The sequence below is a fragment of the Sander vitreus genome, chromosome 19 (assembly GCF_031162955.1).
Source record: "Sander vitreus isolate 19-12246 chromosome 19, sanVit1, whole genome shotgun sequence".
In the NCBI taxonomy this organism is placed as follows: domain Eukaryota; kingdom Metazoa; phylum Chordata; class Actinopteri; order Perciformes; family Percidae; genus Sander; species Sander vitreus.
Genome location: NC_135873.1, coordinates 447,501 through 463,158, shown reverse-complemented (window position 1 = coordinate 463,158; position 15,658 = coordinate 447,501). Strand labels below are relative to the sequence as shown.

At 46.5% G+C, this 15,658-nt stretch overlaps 3 protein-coding genes across 3 annotated transcripts in view; all 3 read right to left on the bottom strand.

Annotated features, from left to right (window-relative positions):
* Positions 1-15,658, bottom strand: part of LOC144534090 (uncharacterized) — a 116,117-nt gene that overhangs the window by 25,797 nt on the left and 74,662 nt on the right. The window lies entirely within an intron of this gene.
* Positions 2-7,525, bottom strand: LOC144534588 (uncharacterized). Its single transcript, XM_078276593.1, has 9 exons — positions 7,369-7,525; positions 5,967-6,085; positions 5,425-5,489; positions 5,188-5,323; positions 4,637-4,987; positions 2,921-2,969; positions 1,424-2,442; positions 1,087-1,187; positions 2-461 (listed from the first exon to the last, which is right to left on the bottom strand). Exons 2-9 carry the CDS (start codon positions 6,048-6,050, stop codon positions 2-4), a joined length of 2,265 nt encoding a protein of 754 aa, XP_078132719.1. The 5' UTR covers positions 6,051-6,085; positions 7,369-7,525.
* The window catches only part of wdr55 (WD repeat domain 55), a 6,643-nt gene continuing 1,340 nt past the window's right edge, over positions 10,356-15,658 (bottom strand). Inside the window, exons 2-4 of the mRNA XM_078276340.1 lie at positions 15,578-15,658; positions 13,030-13,299; positions 10,356-12,254 (exon numbers count right to left, since the gene is read on the bottom strand). The exon at positions 15,578-15,658 is cut by the window's right edge and continues 26 nt beyond it. Coding sequence (XP_078132466.1) covers positions 11,918-12,254; positions 13,030-13,299; positions 15,578-15,658 — 688 coding nt within the window. The 3' untranslated portion in view covers positions 10,356-11,917. The remainder of the gene's footprint in view (positions 12,255-13,029; positions 13,300-15,577) is intronic.

Sequence of the window (15,658 nt, the reverse complement as noted above, 5' to 3'; positions counted from 1 at the left end):
GTCACCTTGTCTCTCCGTCTTCTCCTTCTCTTTCGTCTTCTCCTTCTCTTTTGTCTTCTCCTTCTCTCTCTCTTTCATCTTCTCCTTCGTTCTCTCCTTCTCCCTCGTCTTTCGTCCTCTCCTTCTCTTCCTTCTCCTTGTCTTTCGTCCTCTCCTTCTCTTCCTTCTCCTCGTCTTTCGTCCTCTCCTTCTCCCTCTCTTTCGTCTTCCCACTGTCCGTCTTCGTTGTCTTCCGTTCATCCTTCTTCCCCTCCCTCTTCGTCTCCGCCGTGGTCGTCTGGTGGCGGGACGTCTTCCCCTCGTCCCTTTCTTCTCTTCCTTTGGCTTTCTTACCGACGGCGGCGGCTTTGGTGCCAGACTTCCTGCCCATCGCCTTGGCGATGGGCGATTCTTTGACACTCGTCTTCTGACTTTTGGTCTTTTTAAGCTCCGCCTTCTTCTTTGCGCCGTCGCCGGTTCTCCTGAGAAGGGTTAGAAATACACATTTAACACTTTGATTCATTCAAATGTGAGTGTGTGTGTGTGTGTGTGAGTCTCTGTCAGTGTGTGTGTCTCTGTGAGTGTGTGTGTGTGTGTCTCTGTGAGTGTGTGTGTGTGTGTGTGTGTGTGTGTGTGTGTGTGTCTCTGTGAGTGTGTGTGTGTGTGTCTCTGTGAGTGTGTGTGTGTGTGTCTCTGTGAGTGTGTGTGTGTCTCTGTGAGTGTGTGTGTGTGTGTCTCTGTGAGTGTGTGTGTGTGTGTCTCTGTGAGTGTGTGTGTGTGTGTGTGTGAGAAAATGTGTGTGTGTGTGTGTGTGTGTGTGTGTGTGTGTGTCTCTGTGTGTGTGTGTGTGTCTCTGTGAGTGTGTGTGTGTGTGTGAGAAAATGTGTGTGCGTGTGTGTGTGTATGTGTCCCTCTAAGTGCGTGTCTGTGTGTGTGTGTGTCTCTGTGAGTGTGAGAAAATGTGTGTGCGTGTGTGTGTGTATGTGTCCCTCTGAGTGCGTGTCTGTGTGTGTCTCTGTGAGTGTGTGTGTGTGTGTGTGCTGTGTGTGTGAAAATGTGTGTGCGTATGTGTGTGTCCCTATAAGTGTGTGTCTGTTTGTGTCTTACTGGGAGTTCTTCATCGTCCTCCTCCCTCCTCTTCCTCCTCTCAGCAACCCTTTCAGAGATTTTAACAAACTCTCCCTCTTGGCAGCCAGACGCCGCTGTCGCTGCACACAGAACAAAGAAACACACTCAAAGTTAAGGAGGAACAGCGTAAACATCTGTGTGTGTCTCTGTGAGTGCGAGTGTGTGAGTGTGCGAGTGTGTGTGTGTGTGTCTGTGAGTGCGAGTGTGTGTGTGAGTGTGTGTAAAAATGCAGATTAAATGTCGAAAATCCTCAAGACTGAGTGTGACGAAAAGAAGGAAAAGCTGTAAAAACGTGACTAACTTTTGAGCACTTTACCTCCTCGTCCACAGGACCATCTTCCTTCTTCTTCTCCTCCTCCTCCTCCTCTTCTTTCTTCTCCTCTTTCTTCGTGGCTTTCCCGTCCTTCCCTCCCTCCGTCCTCTTCTCTTTCATCATCCCTTCCTTCTTTCCTTCCCTAGCAGCTTCCTCCTCCTTTTTATTCCTCTCTCCCTCTCCTCTCTGCGTCATCTCGCTCCCTCCTTCCTCCTCCTCCTTTTTCTTCTTAATATCTTCTGTCTGCTCTTCTTCCTCCTTCCCTTCTTCTCTCCTCCTCTTCGTTCTTCGCCCCTCCTCTCTTTTCTCGGTCACTTCTGAGCCGCCCGTCTTCTTTTCTCTCGTTCCCCTCCTCCCTTCGCTGCCGTCTCGTTTGGTCTTCTTCTCGTCCTCCTTTTCATCGGCTTTGCTTGTCTTTCTCGCCCGGCCCGAGTTCTTTTCTTCCGTTTTCTCTTCCGCGCTTTCATCCTGTTTCGCTTTCTTCCGTTCCTCCTCCTCCTCCTCCTTTCTTTTCATGCGCTGGCTTTCTTTCTTTCCTTCCGCACCTTCACCCTGTTTTGTTCTCTTCCGTTTCTCCTCCTCTTCCTCCTTTCTTTTTGCTCCGTTGCTCTCTGATCCTTTGCTCCGCCGGCCCTTTCTGCCTTCCGTTTTCTCGTCTTTCTTTCCTTCCGCGTGCTTCGTTTTCTTCCCTTCATCCTCTTTCTTTCTACTCGTTGTTGCCCGCCTCTCTTTCGCGGTCATGTCTTTCTCTTCGTCGTCGCGGCCGTCTTGTTTTGCCTTTTTACCCTCTTCCTCGGCTCTCCTCGTCTTCACCCTTCGGCTCGCTGCCGTTCTCTCTTTTGTTCCCACTTCCTTCTTTCCTTCCGCGTCTTCACCCTGCTTGGTTTTCTTCTGTTCTTCCTCCTCCTCTCCATCTCTCTTCCTCTTGACTCCTTGGCTGTCTGACGACTCCTTCTCTTCCTCTTCTTTCCGTCCTCTCTCGTTCTCGGACATTTCTGCCGGCGCAGACTTTGGTTCACGGCCTTTTGGGAATAAACACATAACAGTTTGAACTTCTTTAAACTTCGGCTGAAGCATCTCATGGAATTAATCCTGAAGATACCTGATCATTAGAAGTGTGTGAGTGAGTGTGTGTGTGTGTGTGTGCGCCTGTGTGTGTATGTATGTATATGTGTCCGTGTGTGTGTGTGTGTGTGTACGTGTCCGTGTGTGTGTGTGTGTATGTATGTCCGTGTCCCTATGTGTCCATGTGTGTGTATGTGTCCGTATGTGTCCATGTGTGTGTGTGTATGTCCGTGTGTGTGTGTGTGTCCGTATGTGTGTGTCCATATGTGTCCATGTGTGTGCCTGTATGTCCGTGTGTGTGTGTGTGTGTGTGTGTGTCCGTATGTGTCCATGTGTGTGTGTGTATGTGTGTGTGTGTGTGTGTGTGTGTGTGTGTGTGTGTGTATGTGTCCGTATGTGTCCATGTGTGTGTGTGTATGTCCGTGTGTGTGTTACCTGGAGCGCTGACAGCAGGACTCCTTTCCTTCTGCTGCTCAGCATCCACCTGACAAAAACAAACACAGAAACCAGGCGGTGTGTTACGACGTCTCCATCTCGTACAGCTGTCAGAACGAGAGGAGAGAGTCTGCTGTAGTTCATGCTCTTGTCAAAATCGGGAGAATGTGGACGACTTCTCCGCGCTGTACATTTGGTACATTCCTCAGCCGTAGTCCCCAGCGGGTTTAAAGCTTTTTTCCAGTAAGGCCCGGGTTAGAGTCCGAGCTGCGGCACTTTTGCTGCGTGTCTCTCTCTCTCTACCGAATACATGGGAAAGCTCCCAAAAATGTCTTTGCAAAAAATCTTTTTTTGCTACAGATTCTCGCAAAAAAATAAAAAAATAAATAACACTATAAATCAGTCATTTCAATATTTTTCAAATGAAAAAGACAAAAATGATCATTCCCTCCAATATGGTGAATCAAATCGCAATATTGGTCAAAATAATCGCAATTAGGCTAGATATTTTCCTCATATCGTGCAGCCCTAGTCTCTCTCTCTCTCCATTTCTCTCTCTCCATTTCTCTCCATTTCTCTCCATTTCTCTCTCTCTCTCTCTCTCCATTTCTCTCTCTCTCCATCTCTCTCTCTCTACGTCTCTCTCTCCATCTCTCTCTCTCTCTCTCCATCTCTCTCTCTCTCCACATCTCTCTCTCTCTCTCTCTCCACATCTCTCTCTCTCTCTCCTTTCTCTCTCTCTCCATTTCTCTCTCTCTCCATCTATCTCTCTCTACGTCTCTCTCTCCATCTCTCTCTCTCTCTCTACGTCTCTCTCTCCATCTCTCTCTCTCTCTACATCTCTCTCTCTCTACGTCTCTCTCTCTCTACATCTCTCTCTCTCTCCATCTCTCTCTCTCTCCACATCTCTCTCTCTCTCTCTCTCTCTCTCTCTCTCTCTCTCTCTCTACATCTCTCTCTCTCTCGTCTCTTACTACATCTCTCTCTCTCTCTCTACATCTCTCTCTCTCTCTCTACATCTCTCTCTCTCTCTACATCTCTCTCTCTCTCTCTCTCTCTCTCTCTACATCTCTACATCTCTCTCTCTCTCTACATCTCTACATCTCTCTCTCTACATCTCTCTCTCCTCTACATCTCTCTCTCTCCATCTCTCTCTCTCTCTCTCTCTCTCTCTGTCTCTACGTCTCTCTCTCTCTACGTCTCTCTCTCTCTCTACGTCTCTCTCTCTCTCTCTACCTCTCTCTCTCTCTCTACACGTCTCTCTCTACATCTCTCTCTCTCTCTACATCTCTCTCTCTCTCTCTCTCTCCATCTCTCTCTCTCTCTCTCCGTCTCTCCGTCTCTCTCTCTCTACATCTCTCTCTCTCTCTCTCTCTCTCTCTCTACGTCTCTTACTACATCTCTCTCTCTCTCTACGTCTCTCTCTCTCTCTACGTCTCTCTCTCTCTGTCTCTACGTCTCTCTCTACATCTCTCTCTCTCTACGTCTCTCTCTCTCTCTACATCTCTCTCTCTCTCTCTCTACATCTCTCTCTATCTCTACTACATCTCTCTCTCTTACTACATCTCTCTCTCTACGTCTCTCTCTCTCTACACATCTCTCTCTACGCCTAAGTCTCTCTCTTTCTCTCTCTACGTCTACATCTCTCTCTCTACGTCTCTAACTACATCTCTATATCTCTCTCTACGTCTCTCTCCCCCGCCCCCTCTCTCTTACCTCCTCCTTATTCTCCGACGAAGCCGTGTCTTCACCCCGTCCTCCTGAAGCCGCCCTCCTGCTTCTTCTTTTGTTCGCGCGAGTCTCGGAAACAACGTCCGAAGTCGGAGCCCGTTCTGAGGTCTGTTTGGAGTCGGGCAGCTTCTCCGGCGCCGACCTCAGTGAAGCTCTCGTGGGAGTTTTGGCCGCGACAGCCGCAGCAGGAGCGGCCGTTTCCTTACGCGTGACTCTGCTCGGAGCGTTTCTGCCCGCGGCGGGTTTACTGTCCGTGCTGGGAGTGGATTCTGCGGGGGTTTTAGCTGCAGAAGTCGGTTTTGCAGGTGTGGTTTTAGCTGCAGTTTGCGCTGGCATCTGAGGACCCGAAAGAACAGAGAAAGTCCGTTAGAACAAAAAATGTAAACAAGTATTCATCAAGTATCAAGCGGAAAAAAATACCAATACTTTGCAGGTTAGAGTTTCGTAAACGGGGACGTTTCGCAGCATTTCTTTGTCTGCTGAAGGACGACAGAGGATGTGAAAGGAAAAGTGAAATATCAGAAGGAGACACTGACTTTGAGTTTACTCCCGACTCCCGGCGTGTTCTGGATCTCCCACATGCCCTCCGTGAAGCCTTTGATGCGGACGCCGCTGCCGTACTTCGTCTTGTTGCCAACGTAGGGAACGACGTTCTCCGGAGGGAGGTGACCTCTGAGGAGAGAAATAAAAAAACACAGGACAGGAAAATGAATCACGGTTGAGTCGGCGCTGTGGTCAGTGATGTCGCTGACCAGCGAGCCGTGCGTACGTACATCTGATGGGTGCCGAAGAAGAAGACCGAGACTCGCTTCTTGTGTCCGTCGAGCGGCTTACAGACCTGAACACACATGCAGAAACATCAAATCAACTATGTCAGCACAGAAACACACAACTGGCTCCAAGTATATACAGTGTGTGTGTGTGTGTCTGTGTGTGTCTGTAAGAGTGTGTCTGTGTGTGCACGTGTCTCTGTATGCGTGTGTATGTGACTGTGTGTGCGTCTGTCTGTCTCTGTATGTGTGTGTCCATGTGTGCGTGTTTGTGTAACTGCGTCTGTGTGTGTGCACGTGTGTCTCTGTATGCGTGTGTGTGAGAATGTGTGCGCGTCTGTGTCTGTCTATTTGTGCGTGTGTGTTTGTCTCTGTATGCGTATACGTGTTTGACTGTGTGTGTGTGTCTCTGTATGTGCGTGTCTGCGTGTATCTATTTGTGCGTGTTTGTCTCTGTATGTCTGTGTGTGACTGTGTGCGCGCCTGTGTCTTTGTGTGTGTCCGTTTGTGCGTGTGTGTGCGCGTGTGTATGTGTGTGTTCGTACCCTGGCAGGCCAGTGGGGGAAGCCCTTCATCTTGGCGAACACCAAGTCTCCTGGTTTGAACTGGTCACCACTTTTCCCCGGCATCCTGCTGCTTCGGCTCTCGATCGCAGAGAAACGGCCTTAAAGAAAAAACAAGAGACGTCAACACTATATTCCTCTCTGCCTCCCCTCAGCGTGCCGCTTTCAAAGCCTCATCTTTAAAATGTATGAGATATTAATATCTGACAAGAGTCTAACGTGACAAAAGTCACTTTTCTGCAACTAAAACTCATTCACAGTATTTGTCAGCTTTGGGATGGCAGTAGCTCAGAGCGTGGATTGGTAGCTGGAGAGGTGCCTGTTCACCCCCTTGGTACTGCCAAGGTGCTCTTGAGCAAGGCACCGAACCCCCCTGAGATGAGTACCCCCAACCACTGCACATCACTGACACCTCTCCATTAGTGTGTATAGCATGTATAAGGAAAATAGTGTGTATTACATATACGTATTTCAGCGTGTAATGTGTGCGCAACTGTACTAACAAGAGGGCAACATGTGAAATAAATGAATGAAAAGAGGCTATGCATTTGAACTTCTCCGGATTTTTTGCTGTCACGCAACTGCTTTCAACACATATAAACTTAAGACTTAAAAGACATTTTAATACCACACAGAAAATATGAAATATATCAATTAAAAGGTGGTAGTGATAATACGGCCTTTGAGTTCATTACAAAGTGGATGTCTCTGTGTCAACAACATTGAGCGTCATAGTGAGTCTGACAGGCTCAGATTAATATTCTAAGTGTCTGACAACATTATGGAAAGGATTTCTAAGGAGATCGACCTTTCTGTTAAAGAGTAAGATCCTTTTTTTAAACATGAAAACATCCGCGAAATTGTGTTCGCTAAACCCACCAGACTCCATGTAAATAAATAGTCATTTTAGCATCGTGAAATACACTTCATTCAAAGTCGACAGAAACAAAATAAAACTATGAAAAGCCGTTTTGGGTCGTCTTTCCACTTTTCCAACCATCACAACTCTAGTTTTGGTTGAATTAAACGCATAGTTTACCGATTTATATGTGAAAATATGTTGGCTCTATACACGCTAAAAGTACTGCTTTTTTAAATGGAGTCTGGTGGGTTTAGCGCTAGCATTCGGCAGCGGTGAAACAAGCTACAATGTAAGTTAATAGGGCAGTTGTCTAGCTTGTATTACATCAGTTTCTACCCTTTAAAAACACCCTTTAAGCGGCGCGTTAATGGGAAGAGAAGGCCTTCACATACACTGTAGTTGCCATGCCACTCATTGTTTACAAATACAGGGAAGCTAAGTTAGCAATGAAGCTAACCTCAGCTAGCTAGTTCTTTATTAACTGAGCTCTGCGTTTAACGCGACAGCAGCGCGTGTACTTACCGACAACCGATCGATAGTCGTCTGAAAACGTAGATACACGTCTCGGTGCTTCCTCGGTACAACAGGAGACTTCTTGTTACCAAGCTAGTTCACTTCTTGTCGCCATGTTGACCGCCCGGTAAGCTTGTGTCACGTGACGTTCTGCGCTTTCCCGCCTGCGGTTGGACTGCTGGACTGTACCAATGAGCCGACTGTACCACCTTGAGGGGAAACGCAAACTGAGGTAAACCGTCTAATCCGTCTAAAAGTCGACTGACCACGAGCTGTGAGGTTGTGAAACGAAGGTTTCTGTTCTGTAGAAGATAGAACTCCGTCTGAAATCAACCTTGTTTTAAGAAAAACATGTTTTATTCGCGATGTCATTTAGAAGGACTACACTACCCACAATGCTAAGTGTAACAGCGACGTCTCTGATTGGTGCTCCACCGTCAGACGGTTTTAGAACCTTGGTGGAGGAGCTCGCTGTTACCATGGAAATGTTTACCAGCTTGCAGGCTGCCACTCCTGAAGTCTATCATAATGTCTTTACAGTCTTGTACTTTTCCCTTTTGCGGTTTTTAAAATGTGCTTTTGCTTTAAATCAAATGATTAAGGTCAAGGCTTATCACCTTTGAGAGTGAAACAGAAAATGCAACTACCAGTTATTCTGTACGCAAAAAAACATACATAATGTTCATTTACTGCCAATAATATTTCTAGAAATAGTAAAAACGGTGGTAGCACGTAACCAAGTCATACCTGCCAACATTTAAGCCGCCTACACATGATAAGTGATTTGCTCTCTTCGACCGCTAGGTAGAGTACTAGGTAGAGAGCTAGGTAAGGCGCTAAGTAGGGCGCTAAGTAGGGCGCTAAGTAGGGCCCTAGGTAAGGCGCTAGGTAGGCGCTAAGTAGGGCGCTAGGTAGGGCGCTAGGTAAGGCGCTAGGTAGGGTCCTAAGTAGGGCGCTAAGTAGGGCCCTAGGTAAGGCACTAGGTAAGGCGCTAGGTAGGGCGCTAAGTAGTGCGCTAGGTAGGGAGCTAGGTAAGGCGCTAGGTAGGGCGCTAAGTAGGGCGCTAGGTAGGGAGCTAGGTAAGGAGCTAGGTAGGGCGCTAGGTAGGGAGCTAGGTAAGGCGGTAGGTAGGCCGCTAAGTAGGGCGCTAGGTAGGCCGCTAAGTAGGGCGCTAGGTAGGGAGCTAGGTAAGGAGCTAGGTAAGGCGCTAGGTAGGGCCGCTAAGTAGGGCGCTAGGTAGGGAGCTAGGTAAGGAGCTAGGTAGGGAGCTAGGTAGGGCACAGAGAGCAAACCATCAAGGGTGGCAAGGAAGCTATTTCCCGTTGGCGAAATTACGAATCCTACTATGGCCACGCCAAGACCCGCCCTTTAATAGCAGCTCATTACGCATTGACCTTGAGTGGTTAAGGTTAGGGATAGCCGATTGGTCAGGGGATAGGACCTGTACATGTAAGCATGGACGCCTGGCCAATAGTAGTGTGTGAATGCAATTGAAGGGCGGGTCTTAGTAGGCCATAGTAGGATTCGTAATTTTGTTTCCCGTTGCTAGTTAACGACATGCCGTTATCTCACTGGTTGCACTTTTCGAAAGGTCAGCAGCAACTGGGTCAAAGTTGATCACCATATCAAAACATAATGTATTTTTACTCCTTTCTAGATTTAATAACTACAAACTGTTTTAATGTTAATACAAGGCCGGAAATAGCTGCCCCGTTAGCGTAGGGCTAGTTACGGTACAATACCCGACATTTGGTCCCAACACCAAAATAATAGTATACTTTGTTTGTTTTTTTCCAACTAGGAAATGCATTTCCTGCAACGCGTGTGAATGCTGAAAAGCTGAAGCTTCACTGCGTTGCGGTCTTAAATACGTAAGAAGAAGCTGAAATAGTTTGAACACTTTAGCGCTCCCGTTGACCTCGGGTCATATTTTAACCCGTTTTCAAAAAGTTTCCATATCAGAAATTTGGGTTTCTGTCAACCAAACTGTCAAAAGAAAATAACGTGGATGGTTCTCTACAACCATTACTCTTCACACGTCAAATAAATGATCACTTCATAGCATTTTCATTAGTTTCTTTTGAAGAACGTTGAAAAAAGCGACAAAAACATCGAAAAAAAAACCCAGAAAACGTTAAAAAACAATAAAGAAATCACAGAAGAAAAAAAAAAAATCACAGAAAAAAAAAATGTTGAAAAAAGCGACAAAAACATCAAAAAAGGTAAAAAAAAATCAATCAAAAATGTCCAAAAAAAATAATTCAAAAACGTAAAAAAAAACGTAAAAAAAAGAAAAAAATGACAAAAACATCGAAAAATCACAGAAAAAGAATCGTCAAAAAATATTGAAAAAAAACAAAGAACGTTAAAAAAAAAGACAAAAACATCAGCAAAAGCGATAAAAGTGGCAAAAAGACGACCAAGACATTGAAAAAAAAAAGAAAACCGTTAAAAAAAAGAAAAAAAATGACAAAAACATCGAAAAAAAATCACAGAAAAAGAATCGTCAAAAATATTGAAAAAAAAACAAAGAACGTTAAAAAAAAGACAAAAACATCAGCAAAAGCGACAAAAGTGGCGAAAAAGACGACCAAGACATTGAAAAAAAAAAGAAAACCGTTAATTTGATTTAAAAAATCAATTTAAATAAATTAAAAAATATATATATATATTATTTATATATAAATATATATATATATATATATATATATATATATATATATATATATATATATATCACAGAAAGAATAGACAAAACATCAGCAAAAGCGACAAAAGTGGCGAAAAAGACGACCAAAACGTAGAAGAACGTAAAAAGAAGAAACGTTGCACGGTCACAGGAAGACAACACGAAGGGTTAACGGCATTCACACAATTAACAAAACAAGTGTTCTTAAAATGTACGATACCTTTGCTTAAATAAAAACAGACAACATTTGGAAAATCAGGAACTTATCTGATCAAAAGAGAACGTAAATAAGATCAAAAGTCTGACCAAACTTTCATAACAGCTTTTTAATGTTACAGTTTGTACCAAATGACATTGTAATTATTTCCCATTATTTGACCTTCCTAACGTGGATGGTTCCCTACATACAACGCTCTTCTATATATATATTATATATATATTGAATAAAACAATATTATATAATTTGAGATAAACAAATGGATTTAAAGAACGTCGAAAAAAGTGTCGAAAAAGATGCCTAAAACAGTGAAAAAAAAACAAAAAGTTGCACGGTCAACGGGAAGACAAGACGAGGGTTAAGCGTCCGTTTGCTCTCATCAACAGTCAATATGAAGTCATCTTTCCGGAAGGGAAAGAGTGCGTAATCTCGCAGGACTTTCACTCTCCATCCCGCCACATATTCGTGTCTGCGAGGAAATACATCTCATCCTAACATTTGCAAAAGACAGTTTTCCAGAGTCCCTCCCAAGAGGATCTGTACCCGTTAATGTCCGCCACGCTGCCATTCAGACTAGTGTTGATCCAGACTCTGAATGGTCCAACAAACAGCAGACATGTCCGTCCACTTATTTAGGGCTAAACTGCCCCAAAAGGCACAGCAACAACACATTTCAACTAGACAAGTCTCCAAGTCTCTCCAGGTGCATTCTGGGCGTGCTGCTCTTACAGGGAGGTGTGTCCAGGTGCATTCTGGGCGTGCTGGTCTTACAGGGAGGTGTGTCCAGGTGCATTCTGGGCATGCTGCTCTTACAGGGAGGTGTGTTCAGGTGCATTCTGGGCATGCTGCTCTTACAGGGAGGTGTGTTCAGGTGCATTCTGGGCGTGCTGGTCTTACAGGGGAGGTGTGTTCAGGTGCATTCTGGGCGTGCTGGTCTTACAGGGAGGTGTGTTCAGGTGCATTCTGGGCATGCTGCTCTTACAGGGAGGTGTGTTCAGGTGCATTCTGGGCGTGCTGGTCTTACAGGGAGGTGTGTTCAGGTGCCTTCTAGAAGTATTGCTATCTTGAGGCAGTGACAAGTGATGGCACCATTGACCAACAAAAACCTGGTCTAAAGTCAATAACGCAGCATTTCATTGTTATTTTAACAGAGCATTAGTAAAATGCTCCTAGACTCGTGCACAGCACGTGCACACTATGCTTGTTACACACACACACACACACACACACACACACACACACATGCAGAAGATTACAAATACAAATATTACGGTGCAAATCCTCCATCATAACAGCAATGCTCCAAGGTCCAAACGCGCCTGGCTTTTAAAGGGAACGGGAGATGATCTCTGATTGGTTGATTGCATGTTACGCCCAAAACACACCTCTGATTAATGAAGACACTAAGTACAACCCTTTTGAACCATGCGCCCGGCGCACGGACCCTTTTTAACGCCGTCAAAAATAGCAAAAGTGGATTTGGACACGCCCTAAACGCACCTGCGCCAGACGCTTCACGCCGTGACCTCAGATCGTTAAAATAGGGCCCAGAAAGTAGTTTATTTATGTTGGTTTTCCACTCGGTATCGGAATTGGGAAGCAAAGAATCAGATCATGTCTAGTTTCAACATGACCCCAAAAACAACTGCTTTCTAGTCGCTGCCACTGTCGCTGTCATCCCCTTCCTCCTCCTCCTCCTCTTCTTCCTCCTCCTTCTTCTCCGTTTCCTCTACGAGTCCCGAGAAGAAGTCGTTGTCCCCGTGGGCTTTCTTGGTGAGAGACTTCATGCGTCCGTCCTTCTTCTTCCTCTTGCGGTACTCGTTGACGGTCGTATTGGGTAAACTGGAAATGTCCCAGAACTTGATGAGCTGGTCGTGGGCGCTGCTGGCCAGGAAGCGGGTGTCCCAGGACTTGGCGAGCTCTTCGATGGGCTCGCCGACGTGCTGCCCAATGCAGCCGATGACCCGGTTGGGGAGGAGGTTGACGGCCCTGATGGGGGAGGACAGACAGATCTTTACGGTCATACAGCAACATGTTAAGTCACTTGCGATGTTGTGACACACTGAGGCTACATTTACAGCGCTACGTTTTAGTTGTGTGAGCAGGGGGAATGAGACGGGGGGAAACGCCAGAGCAGGGGGAATACGCCAGAGCAGGGGGAATGAGAGGGGGAGAAACGCCAGAGCAGGGGGGAATGAGAGGGGGGAAACACAGAGCAGGGGGGAATGAGAGGGGGGAAACGCCAGAGCAGGAGGAATGAGAGGGGGGGGGGAAACGCCAGAGCAGGGGGGAATGAGAGGGGGGAAACGCCAGAGCAGGGAGGGAATGAGAGGGGGGGAAACGCCAGAGCAGGGAGGGAATGAGAGGGGGGAAACGCCAGAGCAGGGGGAATGAGAGGGGGGAAACGCCAGAGCAGGGGGAATGAGAGGGGGGAAACGCCAGAGCAGGGGGAATGAGAGGGGGGAAACGCCAGAGCAGGGGGAATGAGAGGGGGAAACGCCAGAGCAGGGGGAATGAGAGGGGGAAACGCCAGAGCAGGGGGAATGAGAGGGGGGAAACGCCAGAGCAGGGGGGAATGAGAGGGGGAAACGCCAGAGCAGGGGGGAATGAGAGGGGGAAACGCCAGAGCAGGGGGAATGAGAGGGGGAAACGCCAGAGCAGGGGGAATGAGAGGGGGTAAACGCCAGAGCAGGGGGAATGAGAGGGGGAAACGTCAGAGCAGGGGGAATGAGAGGGGGAAACGTCAGAGCAGGGGGAAACCTACCGGATGTACCCGTCCATGGAGGCGGTGCACATGATGTTGTCGGAGACGGGGAGGATGCACTCCACAGACTCGGCCTTGATGGCGAAGCGGTCGCTGGTGGCCCCGAAGCCGTTCCAGTTGAAGATGTAGATGGTCCCCTCGCTGGAGCCGCAGACCACCTTCCTGCCGCGCTTCATCAGCGCCACCGAGGTCAGGTCGCCGCTCTGGCACTCCGACAGCAGCTCGAAGCGCCGCCTCTTGATGTTAAAGACGCCCATCGTGCCGTCGCCGCTGTATCAGATCAGACACGGTTAAAGCATAACTCTCGCCAAAATGCAACATAGGGTCTTTTTGTGAATGAAATAAGAGCACAAAATGACAGACACACACACACACACACAGTCACACAGTCACACATACGTACATATACGCACACACAGAGACACACACAGTCACACATACGTACATATACGCACACACAGAGACACACACACAGTCACACATACGTACATATACGCACACACAGAGACAGACACACAGTCACACATACGTACATATACGCACACACAGAGACAGACACACGCACGTACATATACGCACACACATATACACGCAGAAACACACACACACACACACACACACACACACACACACATATATACACGCAGAAACACACACACACACACACACACTTGACATTAAAGAACATCTTGTTTATAGTTAAGGTCATTTGGTCAAAATTAAATGATTTCTTAAAAATGTAATGACACTAGATGGGAAAATGGTATTTTACATTAACTTTGAATGCATCACGAGGCTTAACAGCTTCAAGTGAACGCACCATTGACCCGTCCGACAACGGCAGCTGCAGACTGTTGGACGTCCCGCTGTTGGACTCCTCTACGGTGAAACACAGCCACACTCTTACACCGTTTAGCTGCCAGCGGCACTTAGAGCGTAACTCTCCAAAATGCAACCTTTCTGTGAATGTCCCCGAGTCAAACTTTCGTTTAAAAGCATATTTTAGGACGGAAACGCCACTTTTAAGATGGACCGTGTCTTCGTTTTTGGGTCAAATGGTCTTCTGAATGGGAGTGCTAGCGGCGCTACGATGCTAGCCTCAAAATATCTATTTATAAACCACTAAGAAGGCTCGACACAACATGAGACTTTGCTCCAAGTATCACCAGGGACTCTACACCTTAACCACAGCACTGACAACATTGTTTATGTACCCAGAGTTTACTAAAAAGAGGGGTTTGAACAACTCACGTTAGCTGTTGTTCTTCCGGTCGCCGTCTATCGAGCCAGTCAGAAATAGTCGAGGGAGGAGAGTAAAGATGGAAAGCTCCTAAAGCTTAGTTCCGTATAAATGCACGGATTATTGTTGTTTTGTCGTTAGTGGAACACAATATTGACCTTGTAGTTGAAAAAAGGAGCCTCGTATAAGATGACATTTCCTCCTGTGGAGTCCGTTCATTCACATTCAGAGATCGCCTATTTTTGACTGGGAAAATGGCGGCTAGCATAAACAACAACAGCTAACGTGAGTTGTTCAAACCCTTTTTTAGTAAACTCTGGGTACATAAACAACGTTGTCAGTGCTGTGGTTAAGGTGTAGAGTCCCTGGTGATACTTGGAGCAAAGTCTCATGTTGTGTCGAGCCTTCTTAGTGGTTTAAAAATAGATATTTTGAGGCTAGCATCGTAGCGCCGCTAGCACTCCCATTCAGAAGGCCATTTGACCCAAAAACGAAGACACGGTCCATCTTAAAAGTGGCGTTTCCGTCCTAAAATATGCTTTTAAACGAAAGTTTGACTCGGGGACATTCACAGAAAGGTTGCATTTTGGAGAGTTACGCTCTAAGTGCCGCTGGCAGCTAAACGGTGTAAGAGTGTGGCTGTGTTTCACCGTAGAGGAGTCCAACAGCGGGACGTCCAACAGTCTGCAGCTGCCGTTGTCGGACGGGTCAATGGTGCGTTCACTTGAAGCTGTTAAGCCTCGTGATGCATTCAAAGTTAATGTAAAATACCATTTTCCCATCACATTTTTAATAAATCATTTAATTTTGACCAAATGACCTTAACTATAAACAAGATGTTCTTTAATGTCAAGTGTGTGTGTGTGTGTGTGTGTGTGTGTGTGTGTGAGAGACTGTGTGTGTGTGTGTGTGTGTGTGTGTGTGTGTGTGTGTGTGTGTGTGTGTGTGAGAGTGTGTGTGTGTGTTTGTGCGTGAGACTGTGTGTGTGTGTTTGTGCGTGAGACTGTGTGTGTGTGTGTGTGTGTGAGACTGTCTGTGTGTGTGTCTCTCTGTGTGTGTGTGTGTGTGTGTGTGTGTGTGTGTGTGTGTGTGTGTGTGTGTGTGTGTGTGTGTGTGTGTGTGTGTGTGTGTGTGTGTGTGTGTGAGACTGTGTGTGTGTGTGTGTGTGTGTGTGTGTGTGTGTGTGTGTGTGTGTGTGTGTGTGTGTGTATATGTCATTTTGTGTTCTTATTTTTCTTTTCTTTTTCTAAAATTATCAGTCTAGCATTTTAGTGATATTATTATTATTATTATTATTATTATTATTACCTGGAAGTGAGGAGGATCCTCTTGGCTTGGTCCACAGCGATGCCACTGATGTAATCATCGTGTTGTTTCAGATCCATGATG

Excerpts from the sequence above, each read along its gene's own strand:
- LOC144534588 (XM_078276593.1), bottom strand. The coding sequence starts at position 6,050 with ATGCCGGGGAAAAGTGGTGACCAGTTCAAACCAGGAGACTTGGTGTTC. Across the intron at positions 2,970-4,636 it reads CGTCGGAGAATAAGGAGGAG|GTGGATGCTGAGCAGCAGAA; the intron begins GTAAGAGAGAGG and ends TGTTTTTGTCAG. Across the intron at positions 462-1,086 it reads AGGACGATGAAGAACTCCCA|GAGAACCGGCGACGGCGCAA; the intron begins GTAAGACACAAA and ends AACCCTTCTCAG.